Source organism: Physeter macrocephalus, chromosome 8, assembly GCF_002837175.3.
Source record: "Physeter macrocephalus isolate SW-GA chromosome 8, ASM283717v5, whole genome shotgun sequence".
NCBI classification, from domain to species: Eukaryota; Metazoa; Chordata; class Mammalia; order Artiodactyla; family Physeteridae; genus Physeter; species Physeter macrocephalus.
Genome location: NC_041221.1, coordinates 101,530,625 through 101,553,445, shown reverse-complemented (window position 1 = coordinate 101,553,445; position 22,821 = coordinate 101,530,625). Strand labels below are relative to the sequence as shown.

At 34.8% G+C, this 22,821-nt stretch overlaps 1 protein-coding gene across 13 annotated transcripts in view; it reads right to left on the bottom strand.

The window, feature by feature from the left end:
• The window catches only part of PAM (peptidylglycine alpha-amidating monooxygenase), a 285,194-nt gene that overhangs the window by 36,432 nt on the left and 225,941 nt on the right, over positions 1-22,821 (bottom strand). For 7 of the 13 annotated variants that reach the window (XM_028493105.2, XM_024120931.3, XM_024120939.3 and 4 more), the window contains 3 exons: positions 19,913-20,097; positions 18,770-18,835; positions 6,315-6,635 (listed from right to left, as the gene is read on the bottom strand). In XM_028493105.2, the coding sequence (XP_028348906.1) occupies positions 6,315-6,635; positions 18,770-18,835; positions 19,913-20,097 (572 nt within the window). The remainder of the gene's footprint in view (positions 1-6,314; positions 6,636-18,769; positions 18,836-19,912; positions 20,098-22,821) is intronic. The other 6 variants (XM_024120952.3, XM_024120953.3, XM_028493106.2 and 3 more) reach the window with 1 other exon arrangement.

The window sequence follows — 22,821 nt, the reverse complement described above, 5'->3', positions numbered from 1 at the left end:
CAGGCAGGATTAACAGACCCCAAAATCTAGTTTAGACTGGAAAATATACATCTGTAGAGCACGTGAAGGTATGGATTTAACAATGAATTAATGAATGTAGTTCTGAGCTGTGGTGTCGATCTATACTGTGATTAATTTTGAGGTATGCTGCAAGTACTTTATTAATAGCAGTAAAGCACAAAGCTTGGGAATAATTTACTTCTGAAATATATTAGAGCACGTGAGAATGTCATTCTCACTCGTGTGTTTTGCCATGTCTTCCTGAGTTGGGGAGAAGGGGGTCAGAGTAATAACTGGCGTGCCTAAATTTGCACAGCAGTAGATGTAAATGGGGCTGCTAGGATGAACAGCATTCATCATCTATTATGCTTATTATCTATCATAATAGGAGAAAAGGATGCAAATTGTGACTATAGGCGACTGGGAACCACTGAAGGTTTTCAAGCATGGGGTAACATGAAAAAAACTGTGTTTCTGAAAGTGAACTCAGGAAGCAGGGTATAAGTATTATAATTAGAGATGTATGGATGGATTCCCCAAAGAAAATGTTTCAAATTATTTTTAAGTTGCTTGAATCTCAGGTTGTACTTCATTCATTCTCATCTCAGTTACAGCTTGTCTTTTCAGTGGTCATTCTGTACTCATTCAGCAGCTCCTGAAGATTCTGGATGGGCTCCAAGGGAGACTTGAACCTCATAACAATACAGATATTTAGTCGCTTTCATCAGCTTGTCAGAGCCCAGCACCACTACAACTAGATGGAATTTTGTGAGGGCAAGGATCATGTCTTATTCACTGTTTTGTCACTAAGTCTTGCACAGGGCCTGGCCCACTGTAATGGCCAAAAAAATGCACTAAATTGAACTCTATGCTCCAGTCTCTATTTGTTTATGTTGTCAACTAGCATTTAAACACCCTTATAATCTTTAAGTTCACTTGTACTACCTCTTTTTACCCCTAGTATTGTGCTGAAGCTACCGTGAAGAGACTAAAAAAAAAATGCTAATTGGCTAATTATTTTCATTAAAGACAATAAACAAATGTCAGGTTTCCTGGAACTTTTCTATTCAGCGGTCCACCAACAGGTACTGGAAGCGAGGTGCTCATGAAGATTCAGAGATATTAATTCTGATAGAAATATGCAATGTCCCAAATATCAATAAATACACTATTCTGGCTTCAAATGTGGATTTCATAAAATATTGGAAATACTGTAGAAAGAACCTTAATCTGGCTGTGAATAACCCTAATTATCATTGATCTTAGATTGGTAAGCACTCAAAAAGCACTGCCTAATGGGCTGTTAACCTATTTTGTCACTTATAAGAATCCCTTTTGGTTGGGAATTTTCAAGAAGAAAAAGCAGGGTAAATATCTAGAACATATTTATATACTTTTGGTAAATTTTCAAAACAGCAAAGGTGATATGTGAGGAAATATATAAGAGGGTTAACACTGTAAGAAACCTTGCTCTTTTTGTCAATGCAAAGAAGAACTATTTTGTGCATGGCAAGAACATTCAGAGAAATTATACTAAATTATTTTTAATTTCATTTAAAAATATCATTGTACATTTATTAAGATTACCCAGCCAAGACCTCAAAACTTTCAGGACCTCAAAACCTAGGTCTCTGTGTTAATTACAAATTCTAAAATAGTTAAAGGAAAACTGAGTTCACGTCCTCTTCTGTGAACACTACCTCAGTTAATTGATGTTTTTGCTTCCAGTGTCATCTTTTTCATTATTAGGCAGTTAAAGGCTGTTCTCTTTAAGATTAAATGATCAAGAACAAAGCAGTCATTGAAGACTAGTGATGTATGAATATGGAATAAATACTGATGTTTTCCCAATCCCTGCCCATCTTTATAAGAGAATCACAGAATTCTAGAACAGGACTGGCTCATCCCAGGTCATTTTCTCTATTCATAAAACAGGAAATACAGGCTTGGGCAAGACTTCAGTCATCAATAGCAAGGGTGATTATTTCCTAATCCTCAATTACAAATATTTCAAATCCTTATTAAAAATTGTATGACAAAATATATTTGGGTTCTAACTTAAACTTAACATTTTCAATCATGGAAAAGTTAAAAATTTGAGTTCAGATTCCTCTTAGTTTTTATCTAAGAAGTAATTCAGTATATGACTAATGTTGTAGACTTACAGTTTTAATTCGAAAATTAAATACAAATTTATTACATGTGACCTTGGGCAAGCTAACTCCAAGTGTCAGCTGCTCTAAATTCAGATGTCAAACAATAGGATTATTTCAGAAGAATCTTTGTATTCATTATAAATAAAGGTAATTGTGCAGCCTCATATTCCACCATATATTTAGAAAAAAAGTTACTACTTTCAAAAAAAAAATTAAACATTACTATTAAAATTGTATCAATAAATCACTGAGAGGATTAATTAATGAATTACACCTTTCCAGGAAAGATTAATGTTAGTAATCAATGCTTTCATATGAAATTATAAATAAACATTTAAAAGGGCATTTTCATTTATCTGTGTACATAAGGACTAACAGACAAAGTTGAGAAAAAACATAATTTCAAACCTAGGACTATGACTTAACTTCACCATAACAAGGCTCTTCATATTTAATCTTAAGGAAAAGACCCTAGTGAAATCAGTAGACGATTTCAACAACAAGAACAAAATAAAGTGGTTGCTCTTTCTATACTTGCAAATTCTCATTTAGTGAGGAAAAGATGCCTTATTTTGGTCAGGGATTGTTATTCATCAGAAGTGCCAACAATAACTATAATTAACTGAAACTATAGGAGAAATATTTATACTCAAGTGAGAAAGAAAACAGGAATAATTATAAGGTCTTTTTAGGTGGGAGTGAAGTGAGGAAGAGAATTAAGACATAACTAGGGGCTCAGAAGTATTAGCAGAGTTCCTTTTCTTTTAAAAATTTAACTGCAAATGAATCCTCATCTTAGTCAAATTGTTTGGACATTGATTGAGAAAGTATGACCAAAGGCAATCTACACCTAGAGTTATTACAGTTGTAGATAAGTTATCACAGTTGTAGTTGTAGATAAGATGATAGGATGATTGGAAAAAACCAGCATATCTATCTTATCTATCTATCTATTATTTTATTTTATTGTGAGAGGCAGAGTAATAAAGTGATTAAAAACAAAGACTTGGAGCAAACCTGCCTGGCTTTGAATGTTGGTTTATTGAGCTGTGGCACTTTGGATCCATGGCATGACCTTTCTATGCCTCAGTTTCTTCCTCTATAAATGGGTTTATAAATAGGGTTGTTATGAGAATTAAATGAGTTAATGCATCTAAAACACTTAGCCTGGCTCATAGTAAGGGCTATGTATGGGTTTGTTTTCATTATTCTCCTCTCCTCCAGAGATGAAAATTCAGCCTACTGAATGCTTTATTTTACCCTGGGAATTCTATAAGACCTGAACCTAGGGGTCAGCATATGACTGAAATATGTTAAAAGTAATGGACTCTGAGTCAAGAAAAAGTTGTCCATAGAAATTAAGTAAAATGTAAATGTATCATAACAACATTTAAAGACTGTGCATTCTCTTATCTGATGGGAAGCATTACACAAATGCAGATGTATTTTCTGATGTCCAAGGGTGTGTAACAAATGTTGAATCAGGCTTCCATATGCTAGCAAATAGTAGTCCAATCAGATCTGACAGCAAGAGAATAGCTGTCTGCAGTTTTAAATTTATTTTTCAATGAATCTAGTTTCCAGAAGGCAACTAGAATAAAGACTATGATTTTCTTTCTACTCTATTAATGCTGTCTCAATATAGATGTCAAACTAATGGTAGAAACCAAACTATGTTAAGTGTAAAAAGGAGTGCATTTGCCTCTCAATTTACCAGGTTGCATATTTTCACACTGTACATCATATATTACAGGAAAACATCAAGGCAGATCAATGTAAGTGATCAGCGATTTGAAGAGCCACAAACTCCCATTATGATAGAACTCTGCCAAGTCATTTTCTCAATTTATCAACTCAGAGTGCCAATTTTTGCAGCTTTCCTACACATTGCAAGAAAATTCTCTCATGGATGCTACTTAAGCTAAAATAATTAATATTTAGTTCTACTACTTTGGTGTTTAAATTTTTGAAATCTTAGTCCAATTTGACATTAATGGTAGCAATTATAATCATAATTATTGTTAACATATTATAGCATTTATTAAGTGCTTTTCTTTTTTAATTAAAGTTAGATATTAGATAGTGTTATGGTAAACAGTGAAAGAAAATTGAAAAGACTTTTAGAAATAGCTTACCTAAATATGAGTTTTGTTATTTTGCATTTAATTAAAAAAAAATTTTGAATCAGAGTAGTGAAGTAACACTAAAATAAGTCATTTCAGAAAGGAAATACATGCACATTTTCTTCCTGTAACTAGAATTTGTGCTGTATGTTTCTGTAACTCATTGCTTTATTTATTTCAGTGACATTCACCCACATACTTAAAATGAAAGGAAACTTCCTGAACCGGATCCTGGAGAAACATTTTTTTCCTGGGCACTGCCATTCTGACTACCTTGGAAGGTATAAGGAGATTTGGCCAGTAAGTGTATTTTGAGTATTTTAAGCATTTCTTTCTTAGAAAAACTAAGTCGGTTTTAGGAATACAATTCCTTAAGTCAAACTGTGATTTTTCCATTGACATTTATGATGCCTATAAATGACCATGATATTATTTCAAATCAAAGAGTAATAAAGGCAAGTCATAGATAACTAGAAACTAAATTTTTGGTGGTAAGCACACTGTAGGGTATACAGAAATAAAAATATAATGTTGTACACATGAAACATATACAATGTTATAAACCAATGTTACTTCAATAAAAAATAAATACTTCAATAAAAAAAAAGACAAGTCATGAAATAAAGCATGATGCAACTCTAACACTTCATGCTTGAATAGAATTGTATTCTCACCAAAGAGGGCCTTTTCCCTTTTATATTTATGTGTTGTTCGGGTTACAATTTACTGTCCTTAATATAGATGTTCAGACAGACATTCCAGTCTTTCTATGAAATGGATAGGGGCATGATAAACTGCATATTTCTCTAGACACCATACTCAGAGATGTCAATTCAGTTGCTCTTCAGTGGATTCAGGAGTCTAGATTTTTCATAATCACCCTAGGTGATTCTTATGCAAGAGGGTCCAGGGACCACCTCTTGAGAAACACAGTTTTATTAGGTAAGTTTAGAAGGAGTTAGAGCAGGGCTGACCCTGTTTAAATATGAAGAGGTAAAAATCTGGGTTCCATTTAACATCTCATAGAGACTATTAGGCCAGTTCTAATGGACAATGCTTGAAACTCCTGTGTGAGCAAAAGGCACTGCATTCTAATTTTTTTCAATTATAAATAAAAATCAGTTGGGTGTTGAATAATTTATGGCTTCCTGCAAAGCTGTATTTGAAAACATCAAGCTGGCAGCCTGTGCCATTCCAGCCCACGCATGGACAGCTGCCATGCATGCATATCCGTTACTTTTTTGGGGATTATCTCCACTTGCTGTATTATCTGGCTTTCCACATTAGCAAGTAACATGAAACACAATCAATATCACAGAAGCCACAACACAATTAAAGACAAAGATGAGGCATCCATAGCTTGCTGGTACAGAAACCTGAAGGGAATAAGGTATTGTCCTCTAATTACAGAAGCCAATCCTGGTTAGAAGTAAAGATAAATCGGATAGTTGCTGACTTGCTGGAGGTCCCTTCAGATATAACTACTCAACTTTCCAATTAAGATAGTAATTGATAATGGAGCTTAAGAAATCAAAGTTATAAAAATGGTTACATTTTACAAGTCAATTGGATGAGAATGTTGGAAGTATAAGATTCCTCTGAGAGGAATTTAATTACCTTAAAGGAAGGTAGTGTATAACCATTTCATACGCCAGGACTTTACATATCAGGTTTGAATTTTCAGTTTATTCCCATTGAACTAAATGGAGAATGTTGATTTCGTAAGAATCTGTTACCCTGAATTTCATATGCCACCCTCCCAATATGATCCAAAGATTTTGGGTCTTAGTAATTCTGGCTCACCAACTGAACAGAAACTGAATTTACGTACTGATAGTACTGGACCAAAACAAAAAGAAAAACTCCTCAAACAAAGGTGATATCTGACAACCCAAATATGAGTCATGTTTTTTCTAATGATAAGTCCTTTTCATTGGTGAGCTTTCTCGCCCATTAATTTTTATTCCCTTCAGATTTTGCTTATGTGGATTGTAGCATTTCACATTTTATTCTTTAAAAGAAGCCCTAAACGCACCTCCTGTGTGTTCTGGTTCCCAGGTGCCTTCACCAGGTAGCGGCTGCTGTAATGACAAAACTCTGCTCTCTGCTGGCCTCAAAGTAGATGCTAGTCTGTGGAATTTGTGAATTCTGTCTCTGACAAGAAGAGCATTGTCCCTCTCATGTTCTGCACTCTCTCTGGCACCAGACTGACCAAGATCCTTCTTTTGGACTACGTTTGCAATCTCAGCTACCAGGTCTGACTCTGATTCTGCCTTTTCTGTAGGATTATATTTATGCACATGAACAACATCTTCCCTTTCTCCTAGTAGCTTGGAAAGTAGTGAATAGAAATCACCTGTGAAAAAAAGAGAAGCGATAAGGGGTGGAGAGTTGATAAGATTGCAAAATTTACAAAATTTTGTGCCTTAAATAATATCACCTCCTGATTCCTCATAATAAGTGAGAGAGAAGGTTGCTCTCAGATGTTCAAGCATGGGGAGAAAAAGATGATTTTCCATAACAATGAAAAAATAATATGCTTCACATTTCATTTTACAAACCACCCATTTCCTTCTGTTATCTCAGGAGCCAACAACACTAAATAACCTCTATTAGCATAATAGTAGAAACAAAATAATGTGTATGTGACTGCAGGGCATGTTTTAATAAATGGTTTTTACAAGGTTAGTTTGGATTGATTTGGAAGTCAGAGTTCATCAGCTTTCTAAAATAAAATATTATCAACAGCTACATCAGAAAACAGCTATCTTCACAGGCAAATCCTTTGAAGTTGTCTTCTAAAAGCCTATTAAAGTGTAATCCACAAAAAATTAAATGCATATTTTTGAGCAGGTGCTATAAAACACAAAAAATCTAACATCCACTTGGCAACTGGAAAACCAAAGTTTTATTATTTTGTTAACTGTGTTACTGTAAGTAGCTCCAGTTGTTTATTTTAAATAAGAAACGAATAAATTCCAGAAAAATAATTTTGTGAGAAAAGAATATTTTTATATCAGTTTCAAGCAAAAGAGATTTTAACAAACTAGTACCATTGGAATGATACATCACTGAAATGTATTTCATGTCTTCCTGTACTAAGAAGTAAACTTGGATATGATAATATAATTCCATGAAAACAAATTATTTATAAAATATTACAACAGATACAAAATACAACTATGGAAGGCTCATGAAGCATTTTAATCCTCATCAGTTACATCTATGGCTTCAAATCCATTCACATCAACTGTGTGAATGGGAAACATGTATATTCTCAATGGAATCATAAATCTGCTTTTCTAACCCAAACCCAAAGGAAACCCACAGTTCTTCCTTTTCTCACTCTATACTGTGCTGCTAATGAAACTTATGATTGTGGAGTCCTTTTGCTTAAGTTTTAATTACATTTATAGCATGATCAGATAACATTTATAAAATCTTTTTTATGACCACTAGGAAATAAAAATAATAACTGGTTTAGCCAGGATACATTCCACTAAAGAATATGTTATTAAAATATTGGTGCAAGGGGATATGAAGTCTTTCTAAAATGACGCTGAGATCCTGTCATGTTTATAAATAATCTTGGTTTAATGATTCAAAGTAGGTTTTCAATTCTTGCCCATGAAAGCAGCTTATCCTAGGTGAGATCTTCAATCAGAAAATAATTACCAAGTATTAGGGCCAATATCAGTAAAATGAACAAAGCAAATTACAATGCAACCAATTCTGGTAGGCCACAGTGGCATTCTGCCTTACAGAAGGGAAATTAACCTATTACTGTGTAATTCTCCTGCCCCACACACTAAATATAAATAGCTTAATATGCTGTTGTGCAATGAAACATTTTATATAGAAGATAAAAACAAGATGATTTCAGGAACAGAAAAAGAACAGAATTTTAAAACTTGAATCCATGACATTAGGCTAATGTTGATGGAGGAACACAGGCTTAGAACTATGCATAGTTATTCAGGTTTGTCAGTAAAAATCTAAAACCTGTGATAAAATACCAAAAACAGAGTACTCGGTTCCTTTGAAATGATCATTTACAACGATCACTGGGTTAGGAAAACAAAAATTTAGCAACGTAAGAGGCTTGGCTCCACACAAATGCACTGGCCTTGTGAGAACATAGCTTCAGAGCAGCATCTCACTTCTAGAGATTACATGCAGGAGCCCACTAGATGGCTATCTCTTACATTCTTATGCACAGACCAGAAAGGTTTCTTTTTTTTTCTCTTCTGGTGTATGGAATATATGAAATCCCAAAACGTTAACCGTCTTTCTTAGTCATGTTAAGATCCTGATTGAGGAAATCTACCTAACCTTGAGTACAATGGATGGAACAGAATATAAACAGAGGAAGTTGGGTGGTCTCTACCCCAGTTTCATTTCTCAATATTCTCTTTTTCTTTTCAGTTTATATTATAGCCATATTGGACTTTTACTTCCTTGAATGCCAACTCTAAGAAGATGTTGTTTCTTCTTCCTGGGACATTCTCTCCCTAGTAATCAACTAGTTCCTCAACCTTCAGATGCTACTTAGGCGTCACTTACATCCAAAAAGCCTGCCTTGACAATCAGATTACGAGTTGCTGCTATGTGTACCTACAGCACTCTGCTCTTTCCTTGTATTGTTATTACCCAATGTCTGGTCTGCATTTCACACTACTGTTCGGATCCAACCCCTGACACTTAATAGCTATTCTGTGCCTTTAAGCAAGTTACTTTACTTTTTAAAATAGATAATGACAACTACCCTTAAAAATTGTTTTGTGGATTTAAAGAAGATAGTTAATGTAAAATGCCCAGTCCAGTGTATTTCATAAAGTAGATATCACTAAATTATAGCTATTATAATTACTAACGACAAAGATATAAACTCTAGTTGCAACATGCGTCTGATTCAATCTATTGTTTACCTAAAATTTTAAAAAATCAGTTTCTGTTTCGTATCGGGATTTTCATAATGGAAAAAAGCCACCTTTAAGTTTACAGCCCTCTATTTTCTCAACAAGTCATTACGGCTGCCTTTGTGATTTGCTTCCTGATTTTGCCAAAGAAGGTTGTACCTGCACTTCTGCACTTTGTCTCTCTCTCCTTTTTAAAAAATTTTTTTTATTAGTCTGTTTTTGGAGAAAGAACTATCCCTACCCCAGTGTTCTGGATGCCAGCCCTCCCTGAGCCTTCTAAAGCCTTTCCCATCTCCTTTTTCTTTCCTTTTCTAATACAATTACTCCGCCAAAGATTTGACTCAGGCTATAAACACACTCACTTCGGGCTTATCTTGAATGGTCATGGAGGTGAGACGAGACCCTCCTCTGACACAGTATGTCTTTTAAGCTTTTTCATTTTCCCTCTTTCTTTAACAAGTTCCAGCACCATCTACAAGAGCTTTCTATGATAATGGAAATAGTCTATACCTGTGCTGCCAATATGATAGCTCCTAGACACATGGGACTATTGAGTATTTGTAATGTGGCCAGTAAGACTGAGAAACTTAACTTTTAAGTTTACTTACTTTTTTTTTTAAGTTTACTTACTTTTAATTCATTTGTATTCAAAGTTGAATAGCCACATGCAGTTAGTCTCTACCATACTGGACAGTGTGGGGTTATGTGCTGCTTCATCCTTCCTCATATCCTCTTTCTTCCTAAATCGAAGGCATTTGCTTCCACTCCCTACTTCACTCCTGTATGGCTTCTGCATGAGTTGCTCAAGAGCTCCTAGTTGCCAAAGCCAATAGACTCTTCATCCTGACCTACTGGTGGCATGTAGCACTTTTATAGTTCCCTCAGAACCTCTCTCCTTATAGTGTTGTTCTTTCCAGATCTTCACCTGTCATCTTGGCTTCCTCTTATTCTGCCCAACATATGGAATGCTCCTGTTTTCTGAGGTCTATCCCTGGCGTACTTTTATTGTCCCTGGCTAAGACTTCTTCCTACTAAGTGATCTCAGCCACTCACAAAGCTTAAGCTGCTACATTCAGAAAGTGACTCCAAAATCTGGAGATTTCCTAGAACCTAGAACCTAGTGGTATATAAAACTGCCATCTGGAAATTTCCACTTGGATTGAATGTCTATTTCAATGGGATTTTGAACTCAACATGTCTAAACCTGGGCTCTTAATCTTCTCCCCAGACTTTATTTTTTTTATAGTATCTCTCTCAGTGATGAAACCATGTTTTTGGGACAATCAATGCAGAAACCTAGATTCATTTTTCTCTCACCAGTGAATCACAAAGTCATTTGATTCATAGCTGCCGATTTGTCAACATCACCCTTTCCCTCCCTCCCACCAGTACTCACCTGAGATTCTTATCACCCCATAATTGTCATGCTGAAGGACTACCCCTTCGTCTTCAGAACAGACCCTCACCCCTGCCTTCGATGGAAAAGTCTGTCTGGAATGCTATTAAAGCTGCTTGACCTTTGTGCAACTGACTTGTGATTGAGGATAACCTGCGTCCCCTAGATACTTCCCAGTTATGACCCCTTCTCCTCAGCTCAGTTAACCTATGTGTTTCAGGGTAGTATTCTCTAATTCTATTCTGGGTCCTGCTGCTAAGCAGACCATATAATTTAATTACCCAACTGGGACACATTTGAGAAAAGAAAGGGGTGTTGTTAATATTTATACTAGGCATAAACTGGTACAATCCTGGAAAAACTGGGAGGTATAATTACCCTACTTATTCTCGACAGAGATAACATATAAAGAAGTACTTTATATACTACAAATGACAATAATAGTAATAGCAGCTAATATTTTTTGAGAGCTCAGCATGACCAAGTCACTTTACTGAGTGCTTTATACGATAGAACACATTTAACCTCTGTGAAATACTTACTGTCCTCATTTTAGATGAGGAATCTAATGGCACAGTACTAAGGTGCACAGCTGGTAGCATGTTGAACTTGGATTTGAAGGAGACAGCCTGACCGAGGGATCCACCTTCGAAGTATCACTATATTGGATCCAGGTTCACTTATCTTTTCTGTACTGGCCGTATCTCTTTCCTGTGAATTCACCTCAGACCTGTCAATCTTACTATATTAAATTTTTTTTTTCTTTTTAAAGTAACAGTCTACTGAGCTCAGGTGCCAGGTTTATGATTTAACTGAACAAGTTTTTTTTGTCCTATCCTGGCTTGTCTTCTTATTATAACTTATAAGACTCTAATAAATTAGTCAATACATACATACAATAGTAATTTGCACAAAACTGGCCTAAGAATAATGACTGGTTTATTTTTGGCTTGAAAAAGTAGAAAAGTTTTCTATTTTCTATTCTCTTTAATAGTTTTCACTTACCACTGGCAAATACACCTTACATGTATGATAAAATTCTCTAAGATGATCTAAAAAAACTTTTTTCGTACATTAAAATTATCTGAAAAGGGACAAATGGAAAGGTATAAATGTGATTTTATATAAAAATAACCCCCTCTCATTTCTTATATATTGTCATATTTCCAGTGATTAGTACTGTTCCTATTACAGCAGATACTCAATAAATGATTCTGGAATGAAAACTGTGTTATAAATGGCTTCTGCATTAGTAAAGATAAAAATTTTTCCTTGATGATTTTAGGCTGCAGTGAGTTCCATTTCTTTCTTTTCCTCACTTCAAACTTTGATTCTTATCTTAAGAAATGCAGAAATGCTCTAGGTCTTTTAAGTTATTTGGCTGAGTGGGTTTGGAATTTAGGAAACACTAGTGAAGTAGCAGCTAATGTGTCAAGAAAAGGAACACAGCATAACACAAGAGAGTCTAAAACACTACCAACTAAACTCCAAGTTTGTTAGCTGTGTGCTTGTGTTAACTATTTGATGGCTCAATGTACATTTTTCTATTTAGTTGGGATCACTCACTATTCCCTCCCACCAGCATGGAAGTTTCTCTGGTTTACTTTCAGGAATATGGTAAGATCAAACTAAACAAGATGGTAACATACCTTGAAAAAGTACCCCCTGCTTTTTTCTTTTAATAAAATGCTTTAAGATTATTGGATTAAAAAATAAGTATCCCTACTTTCAGACAGCATAAAATCTTAATTGTGGCAGGCATTTTTACTTTTAAAGTGATCAAGAGCCTCTTGGTAATCTTTCAGAATATAAACTGCCATTTCCCACACAAATCACTAGTACTTCATTACCTAAAACAAACAGCTTTTGTTACTGCTTATTGCTCTGTTATTTCTATGGTACATGGAGAGTAAATAGGGTATTCATTAGCAGTTTAACCACTGACAAAATATGCCAAGTAACCAAGCTAATGAGATCACAATCATGCAACAACAACTGATTAATAAGAGGGATATGACGAATGAAAAGATAAAAGCATTTCTTTTTAGATTTTCATATTTTAGTTTATGAGTCAGTCATAGCTGACACTTTGCCTTCTGGTTAAAGTTGATTTGGCTTACTGACTGTTTACTTATTACTAACCCACAACATTTATCCTACTAGCCTTAGAGAAATAAAACACATGATCATGATGACCACCTCAAGGATCATACTTTATTACTTTTTCCTCCTATAGGGCTCATCTGATTGGGAAACAATCAGAAATGAGCCTTTTAACTCTTTTCTTTTTTTAAGAAAATGAGACAAATGTGAAAAAGGAGAAGTTAGGAGATGATGACTTTTGCAACTGCCATACACACTGATCTATATCAGAAAGGCCAACCATGCGATAAATGATCATTCATATCTGCCTATTCTGTTATTAGGAAACCAATTCAAAAGAGCATCCACTCAGCTTCCCAGAGCCTTGGCGGGTATTTAGAGTTGTGTTTGATAGATGAGTTCAATAAATAAAGACTTGTGAGCTGCTCACAAATCATAACAAACTGAACGGAAATACAAACAAGACTTGTATCTTCTTTAAAACAGCAAAGTGGTATTGAGAATGCTTGGAATAAGCTAAGAAGATGCTACTAAAATCATTTGGACTTTATTAGGGGATGAAGGGAGTGTCCTATTTTGAACAACAAAGGAATATAAATTTTAACTACTAAGCCCAGCCTGTGTTTCGCTCTTCTCATAAATGGTTTATCAACTGTTACTTTAATAAGCTTTTACAGAAGACTACTATTGTGTTAAGTTGCAACTTTGTTCCCTTGATTCTGCTTATTTGATAAAACAAGCCAATGGTAATTCATTTTTGTTAGCATAAAACCATTGTGAAATTATTCTGTTTCACAGAAGGTGTCTGAAGACCTTTAACTATCTGGGGCCATGGAGTGTTTTCCCTCTACAAATTGTATTTTTGTCATATTCCTCCTGCTTTGGGAATATAGTAGCTCATGCTGACCTTTGAGTATAAAGATTGATCATATGAGGGCATGAAGACTACAATGAGAAGAGTCTGGAGCAAACTGAATAAAACATGCTAAAGGTCCTATCTGCAGCAAAAGAAATGCTGTCCAGAGAATAACGTACAATAACAAGGACATACTGGTAATGCAGATTTGACTTTCAATTCTGCCTTGAGGTTTTTTTTTAAAAATTTATTTATTTATTTATTTATTTTTGGCTGCGTTGGGTCCTCGTTGCTGCCCGCGGGCCCTTTCCAGCTGCGGCAAGCGGGGGCTACCCTTCGCCGTGGTGTGTGGGCCTCTCACTGCGGTGGCCTCTCCCGTTGTGGAGCACCGGCTCCAGGCGTGTGGGCTTCAGCAGTTGTGGTGCGCAGGCTCAGTAGTTGCAGCGCACGGGCTTAGTTGCTCCGCGGCATGTGGGATCCTCCAGGACCAGGGCTCAAACCCATGTCCCCTGCTCTGGCAGGCAGATTCCCAACCACTGGCCACCAGGGAAGTCCCTGCCTTGAGTTTTTTTAAGACATAAAATCTTCCCAATACAACTGACATAAGTTTCAACAGTAGATCTATACTTTGAATTTTAAAGGATAGAAACACCCAAATTCAGAACTCCTAAATGTAGTTGTATAGATTCGTGCTTGAAGCTGGCATGCCTTTTAGTTTCAGCCTACATTCCTTGCCTAAACAGTGTTGATAGAACGTTCAGGTTGTAACTTTATTATAGTGAACATATATAAAAAATCATAATGCATAAGAAATAAAGAGAAAAAAACCATGGCTTAGTCTCCTAAAAGTGCCAACCAGAACATATAAGTAAAAGATACATTTGTGTGTGAAAAATCTGAAAAAATCTCAACATCTTTCTCATTCTGTATAGTCTCCTAGGATTCATTTCCTCCACCCAGAATCACTGTCTAGTTGGGTTTTATTGTTTAGCTTATTGTACTTATTACATACACAGGGAATTCTTCACTTACAACGTTTTCAAAGCTTGGTGACATTTCCGTTTGTTTTGAATAGCCATTAGTGTTTTTCTGCATAGAAGCAGGCATAATCAACTCATTCACCTAAGCTCACCTGTAGACAAATAGGCTATTTTCAAAGCACTATGGGCAGGAATATACACATATTATGCAGTCATTAAAAATCCTGCATGCCAATAATTTTTATAGTTGGAGGAAATATTCAAGATATGGTATTTTAAAAAGAAGATACAAAAATGTACATACATTATGATCTAAATATTTTAAAAATAATATACATATATATGTAAAATATATACTCCACACAGGGTGTACATATACACCTATATTTCTGGGGATTATGGATGATTTTTGTTTACTTCTTCATACTTTTCTATAACTTCCAAATATTCTATAATGAATATAATTAAAAAATTCTAATAAGCATTATTTTTTAAAAATCTCTGCAGATTTAATTAAAGCCTCATTAAAATGTTTTCCACTGTTGGGCTTCCCTGGTGGCACAGTGGTTAAGAATCCGCCTGCCAATGCAGGCGACATGGGTTCGAGCCCTGGTCTGGGAAGATCCCACATGTCGTGGAGCAACTAAGCCCGTGCGCCACAACTACTGAGGCTGCACTCTAGAGCCTGCAAGCCACAACTACAGATGCCGCGCTCTAGAACCCACAAGCCACAACTACTGAGCCCATGAGCCACAACTACCGAAGCCCATGCACCTAGAGTCCATGCTCTGCAACAAGAGAAGCCACTGCAATGAGAAGCCCACGCACCGCAACGAAAAGTAGCCCCCCTTCGCCACAACTAGAGAAAGCCCGCGCGCAGCAACAGACCCAATACAGCCAAAAATAAATAAATAAAATAAATAAATTTATTTAAAAAAATGTTTTCCACTGTTGCATGATCCAGGACAACCTGATAGGTAAAGATGTCCATATAATGAGGTTCCTCTGGTGTCTCCATAATTATACTTTTTGAGATAGAGTCTGAAATACATTTGCCTTTGGCCAAATTTTGTTCAAGAGGCAGCAAAGGCAGACAAGGATGCTGCAGCAGGTTAGTGTGCTTCTGAGTAAGCACAGGATGGGCAATTCTACATGGATTCACACAAAACTCAGATGTCTCTTTCAAACTAGTTAACTTCTGGTCAATGTTAATATTCTGGTGAAAATTAATAGCTAGCAATTTTAGTGATAAGCATTTAAAAGGAAATAAAACACATATTTCTCCTGTGGAAATAGAGTATTAGATAAACCTGTGTTAAACAGATTATTAGTTTGCTTTGGTTTTTTTTTCTCTCCATGTTGGAGGTACCTACTACTTCCTGTCCATTTGTGGCACTGCTACATTTCTTTTTTTCAGCCTATGGCATATGAGTCTTTCTCTCTCTTTTTTTTTTTTTTTACTACCTCAGTAAAGGGCATCCCTTCTTTCCAACACAGCATTTATGACATATCATGACCTTTATCTTCCTGTCTGCTTTGCCAATGTATTAAGACAGGAAGCAAAAAAAAAATATTGTTTGTATTATCCAGGTAGAACTTTCTCTATTATTTAGTCACTGATGGGTACAGAGCTTGCCTTTGGGTACATGTCCTCTTATGTTTTGGGTCTTTTCTTTCCTGTCCCTCAACTGTTCTATTTCCAATGGGAGTTTTATATCCTGTGTGACCAACATAGATGCTGTTAGTTTATGGCTAGCACAACTGAAATCATTCAGGGCTTTTATGTATCGGAGACTTAAAATATTGAAAGAATCAATACAACCAGGAGGAGTACTTGAACATAACTTGTTTTTGCCAGAATACCAAAATAAGGCAAAGGGTTAAGTCTGAGGGATTTCTTTAAAAATCAGCCTACATGGTGTAATTTATTTGAATAATTAGAGCCCTCCTATCATCTACTTGGTCAATTTAACACCCCAGGGAATGAATACAAATAGACATTTTGTGCAAACAAACATCTCTGAGAAGAATGGGATACTCTCTCAGTAATGAGTAGATTTGCCCTGTGTATTGCAAGGAGATAGATTGATCTAACTAGCAAATCAAATAAACTATGTGTACAAATATGCATTTGGAATATTTCTATATTTCTCTTTAAATTCCAGGCTGGTGATCCCCAAAGACTAATAGAATAATAGAGAGGCTACAATGGCCATTGAAATAGCTTTTGGTGAGGTATTTGTCTTCACATAAACTAGGAGGTGACATTCTGATGGACCTACTAATTTCAACATATGAATGCCACAGCCTATTTTCTTCAGTATGAAAATTGAGTCAGACTACTGGTTTTTTCTTCCCAAGTTAAATCACTTTACAGCATTTTTATTCATAAGTAGAATAAAACGGTAACTACAGGAAAATAATTTATGTATCCATAGAATTCTTCTCTGAAACCATTAAGACTATACTGGGTATATAGCCCAATATATCAATAAATATATAAGGGTATATTTAAGCTTCTTAATAATATATGTATATGCTATCAAACATAAAAGGGTAAATGAATGGCAATATATGAAAGTGTATTAAAGGACTTGGTTTTTAGGCATACATGACACCTCCTAAAATCCTACGGTTTGAAAAGAACAGATTAAATCTAATATTTAAGGTTCCTCTGCTAATAAAACCTCCGGGTTTCTAATCTTTCAGGGGTTTCAATGTCTTTCTTTATCAACTCAAATAACTTCAAAAGGAAAAAAGTCCAGCCTCAGTTTCCATAGAAACATTTTACAAGCTGCACCTACTAAATGGTGATCTCATTCCACACTGTACCACATATGTTGGTATTTGGAAATGTGTTCTAAGATGACTCCAATTATTTCAAAGACATACAGTTCAAACAGTGTGTGCAATGTCAAAATAATTCATGTTAAGTCTGATTAAATTTCTGGACAGTTATAGTAAACACTTAAAACTACTATATTTAGGCTACAATTATTGACTTCCTTACAAATTATATACACAGGATTGATAAATTTAGCTATTTTAAGTCATACTCAATAGTTTAGTAGGAACCACTTAGCATAAATTATTCACTATAAAATCATCTCCCTTTTTTTGACTTAATACAAAAATAGAAACAACTTTGAGCTAAGTTTATTTTTAAGCCACTTTGTTAGAATGAGGTGTTATGGAACATACTCTATATAATTTCAAAACTTTTATATTACAGTTTACCCTATTCTCCTTTCAGAATGCATTTTTTTCCTTTAAAAAGTTTGAGTTTTTAATTTTGCAAATGCTATTAGGGCAAGAGTAATATCTTTGACCTAGACTTAACAGAACACATTTTGAAGAATTCCTACAGTGGTTTACAATACCCAAAGAGTCGCAAATTTCTGTAAGTTGCTAATAGAAAAATCCTATCTATTTCCTATACACTTTATGTTGTCAATAGAAGCATTTTTGCATTAACATTAAACTAATGCTTTTAAATATATTACATCTAGGCCAAAAACGACTTGATAACATACTTCAACACCTAACACAAAGTACTATCTTCCAATTTAACTGGCAAGAAAGCAAGATTCAGGAGAATAAATTTTCAGTGCCAGCACATACAGTATATGACCTACAACATCAAATATTACCTACAACATCAAATATTACCACTTTAAATAAACAGAACAGAGGAAGAATGAAGCTTTCCTAACTCATCAGATGGCAACTTAACACAAAACTACAAATGCATAAGATGATAATCCCGCCTACCTTAACTGAAGGCAGAGAAGAACGACTTAAAAGAGAGGCAAGATATGTTTAATTCTTAATTTCTTTTTTTCTTGAACCTCAGATATAGTTATGAACACACCATACAAAACATACAAGAATTTAAATGTTAAAGGTCATAAGGTTTCAAAAGCAGCCCACTGATTGTTTCTAATGATTATAGCTGCACTTACTTGCACTATATATAAAAGTTACAACATTAAATAAGGTAAAACAAAGACAGAAAAATCTAATGGGACTAAATTACATTAATGCATTTTATTTTCAAAGCCAAAGTGCAACATTTGACCATTTTCTCATGAATTGTGTATTATATAAAATCAGCAATATGTAGGGTATTAGGCTGATAAAGAAAGACCTAAAATACCTCAATAACTTTAAAATTTGGTTGCCTATTTGGATAATGAATACTTTTATAGGCCTAGTTACAGAAGTAAGCATACATACCCTGTTCTAATACTTCTTCTCGTTTTGGCTGCTGTAGTAAAGAAGTCTTATCTTTATTCACTGTTTCTGTAAAGGATCAAAAGAGCTGAGCATAAATTTGCAGTATATATTACATACTTTAAATAGTTTATTGGAAATATGCTATCAACATAAAAATATTTTCAGGGTCTTGTATTTCATAAAAACAATAGTATTAAGAATTGATATGGTAGAAATGCTGTAATTCACAAAAAACTCTAGCATAACTACCAAGTACCAGACTCTGACTTAATAACTGGATCAACTACCCTTTCAGTAATATATAAATGACACAGAATTTTAAAGATGCATTAATAAAATTGCTTGTAATTTTTAAAAAGTTGAATCTAGTAATATTTTTAGGATATTTTCAGAACATTTTAAGGTACATTTTATAAATATATTACGATTTTTATAAATGAACTGATTGCTATGTTAATTTCTTTTCTAAAATTTCCTATAGAAAGAAATAAGAAGTTCTGGCATTAAGACTGAACTTGTAATACTCAGTAAAGTCTCAGCATACTTCCTCCAATAAAAAAGTATGTGGGTTTTGCAATTTTAAACTAAAGAAGTGACAATCAATATGACCATTTTGCAGATGAACAGTAAATTAAAGGACAATTCAGAGAATGAGACCAAAAAGACTAAGGCTAGTAATGCCTCATAAATCAAGAACTGTTCTTTGCTTGAAGACTCATTCAACAGATAATTTAGGGTACGGTCGGAGATGATAACCATTTTCATTGGCAAACTGCAGCACTCTTTAGAACATGGTGTATAAATTCATAAACTGAATAATTCATTACTGGTTATGGGAAGAATGAAATGAGGAAACTAGAAACACAAATTAAATGAAGAAAGATCCACATTTATGGAATTGGTCTCAAGTGAATCTGTTTCATCACTAGTTGAGAGTTTTCACTTTAACTGTTTTGATGGGGGAATGTCAGGAGGGGAGATAGAGGATAAAGAGGGAAAAGAGGGAATCAGATTATGTGTACACATGCGATTGTTTGACAGAAGGAGGATGATTTTAAACACTAATCATATAGTCAAGTGAGACACATAAGAAAATATAAAATACAAAATCATACGTTGATTTAAATTAAACACCAATTTTACCTTTGTGATGTCCATGCATCATAACCATATCAGACTTCACAGGAATTGGAATGTTGGCCTCTGGTGGTATGGTTCTGAACAAATCCGGAGCGATATTCTGTGTACAGGTCATGAAAGAAACTGCATGCTTGGCTTCCATGTAATACATAATGTATAAGTTGCACATTTCATCACTAGATGTGCCACTGCAGGCAAAAAAATAAAAACAAAAAACAAAAAAAACAAAAAAAACAAAAAAAACCCCAACCAAACAAACAAAAAAACCCAGACACGACAAATCAGTCATTCACATAAAACACATTCTTAATGCAAGAAAAATGCAACTGGTAAATCTTCCAACAATGGATTCAAAGGTGGAAATATTGTACATTTATTTTATAGCTTTCATTAAAACCCATCACAGTTTTCAACATCAAAAGCACACTGTCAAAGGCATATTTCCACTTAATAATGGAGTATTCTTTTGCAGTCACTCCATGGATATCACCAAATACTACTGACAGTAATGGCATTTCAGTTGCAATGAGATGCTTTCTTTCCTCTTCTAAATCCTTTTATTCTTTATTACTTCTTCTATTTGTTAAAACTCATAGATTGAGTAAAGTATTTTTCTCATGGAAAATCTTAATTATTTACTTAATAACAATAAAATTCAGAACAGTTCAACAGAAACATCATATATTAATTACAAGTTTATATAAAAGTGGCTTTTTCCATTTAACCCTGAGAGTTGGGGATCTTGGTTTTGGTAACTGCCTGTTCCTCAGGGTGAGATGAATCAAGAATCATGTGTTGATATTAAGACATCATAAACGTTATCTCTGGTATCTGACTTGGCACCTTGACTTCTATAGCAGGGAAGAAAAGAATGCCTGAGGAATGATACAAAATGAAACCAGGCCTAATGTCTTCTAAGGGCTCAGACCTGAATGGGGTAGTGCCGTACAACTGAATAACTCAACGTTAAAGATAGATTTTAAAACAGTGGGGTGGTCATTTCCAAGAAAAAGTTCCGGATAATATAAATCATGCCTAATAGTTTATAGAACATGTTTTCTTCTTCCTCAATTCACATGGGTTACTATGTATTTCATTCTCTTCACTATCATTAGGAAGGAAATATTTAGGTACACCTTCACATAAACCACCTTTTATATACCAGCGTGGTTTGGGCAAAGGAACATTTCCTCTTTGGTGTTCGTTCTGACAATTTTTAGCAAGCCTCAACTAATAAAAAAACAAGCTGTGAAATGGATTATTTGCCATACAGAAATACATCAGTGTTGATTTTTCCAGCAGTGTCATGCGGCACTTATTTCCTCTCCATAGCAACAGTAATGACATCAGCAAGGGAAGGAAAAAAAAGAAAAATCTTTTCCAAACAGGGATGTGGTTCCTCTAAGCTCTGAAAATGTAGAGCCCCTGAGAGACCACAGGAATGAGCCCCTGTTATGGGAAGCTCCGTTTATGCTTTTGAAAATAATTTGTCTTCTCACTCTCTGAATCTGATACCTGCCAGTGTAATTGCCTTTCCCATGAAATAAAAGCAAAGAGTGAAGTGCAATCCCAAGCAAACACCCGTTCACTACACATATCTTCATGTGTCAAAATGCCATTGCTAAGAATTACATTTTAGCAGCTTTGGAGTTGGTCAGAAAATTATGTGCTATAAAAGGAATGGCTGGTGCCAAAGTAGTAAGCCAGAGCCTCCCACCATATTATCCACTCTCCCCTCATTCAAAATGAGGAAAAAGGTATAGATCAAGAGAGTGAAATGAGGGAAAAGTAATTTAAGATGTGGCCCTGGCTTAGAAAACCTTGAATCATTATGCAGAGAGGGAAAGCAAAATGAAACCTTCCCAAATTAATGAAAGGAAAAAAACTGAATAAATTTGTATGGTAATAAATGAAACTTACAATTAACCAATGTATAGATCCTTCTATATTTCCTGTTTGGGAATATCATGCCCATGTTCATCTCTAAACACATGTGATTTTGTGAAACAGCCTAATCAGCTCACTAATATAGCTCATTTAAGGTATTGACTCTATGATACAATATTGAGCTGATTAAACAATTTAAGAATCTTTGCAATCACAAAGAAAATTTCATTAAACAGCTGAAGAAAAAGAAAAGAGTCATACTTTATTCCTTTCCATCTATAATTGAACTTGTAGTCAAAGTAACTCTGAGCTCCTATCTGACACAGAAACTATCATATCCTAAACAAGGTAGGATTCAAATCATTGTTAGTATCAGCAACACGGTTTGCCTGTTTTATTCCACATTCATCTTTCTTTCACCCAAAAAATATCTGACTTTAAACCAAACTGCTTTCTGTGTTCCTAAGGGAGAAGTGTGATACATCTACCCTTCATCTCCATAGAGAACAACATATGCAATTCAACTCTGACAATCTAATGCTTGTTAACATGAGAAAGTATGGAGGGACACTGTGTTCAGACTTCTGCGCTGGCTCTGCTGAATGGTCCTTTCAACACTCCCTAATGCCAATGTGATTCCCTAAATGATGACAGCTGGCATCACCTATATCCCCAAATTACAGTGGTGCATTTCTTTCCTCTTCATGCATAATAGGTGCTTAAGTGAGAACTACTTCTTATATATAGGCTAGCTTTAAATCTGACAAAGTCTGGTGAGCCTGAAAATAGTACATGCTCAATAAATATATGTTGAATGAGGAAGAAGGAATAATCTATCTTAACAGATGTTTATAATGTATTACAGCATAACCTGTTACCCCTAATACATCATACTGCTGAGTTAGGTCAATATTACAAACTCAATTTACAGCATTTCTGAAAAATATTGAGGTCTATCTGTTTATCTATCTTTCTTTTATCTATCTATCTATCATCTATCAGGGTTTTTATAAAAATATATCATT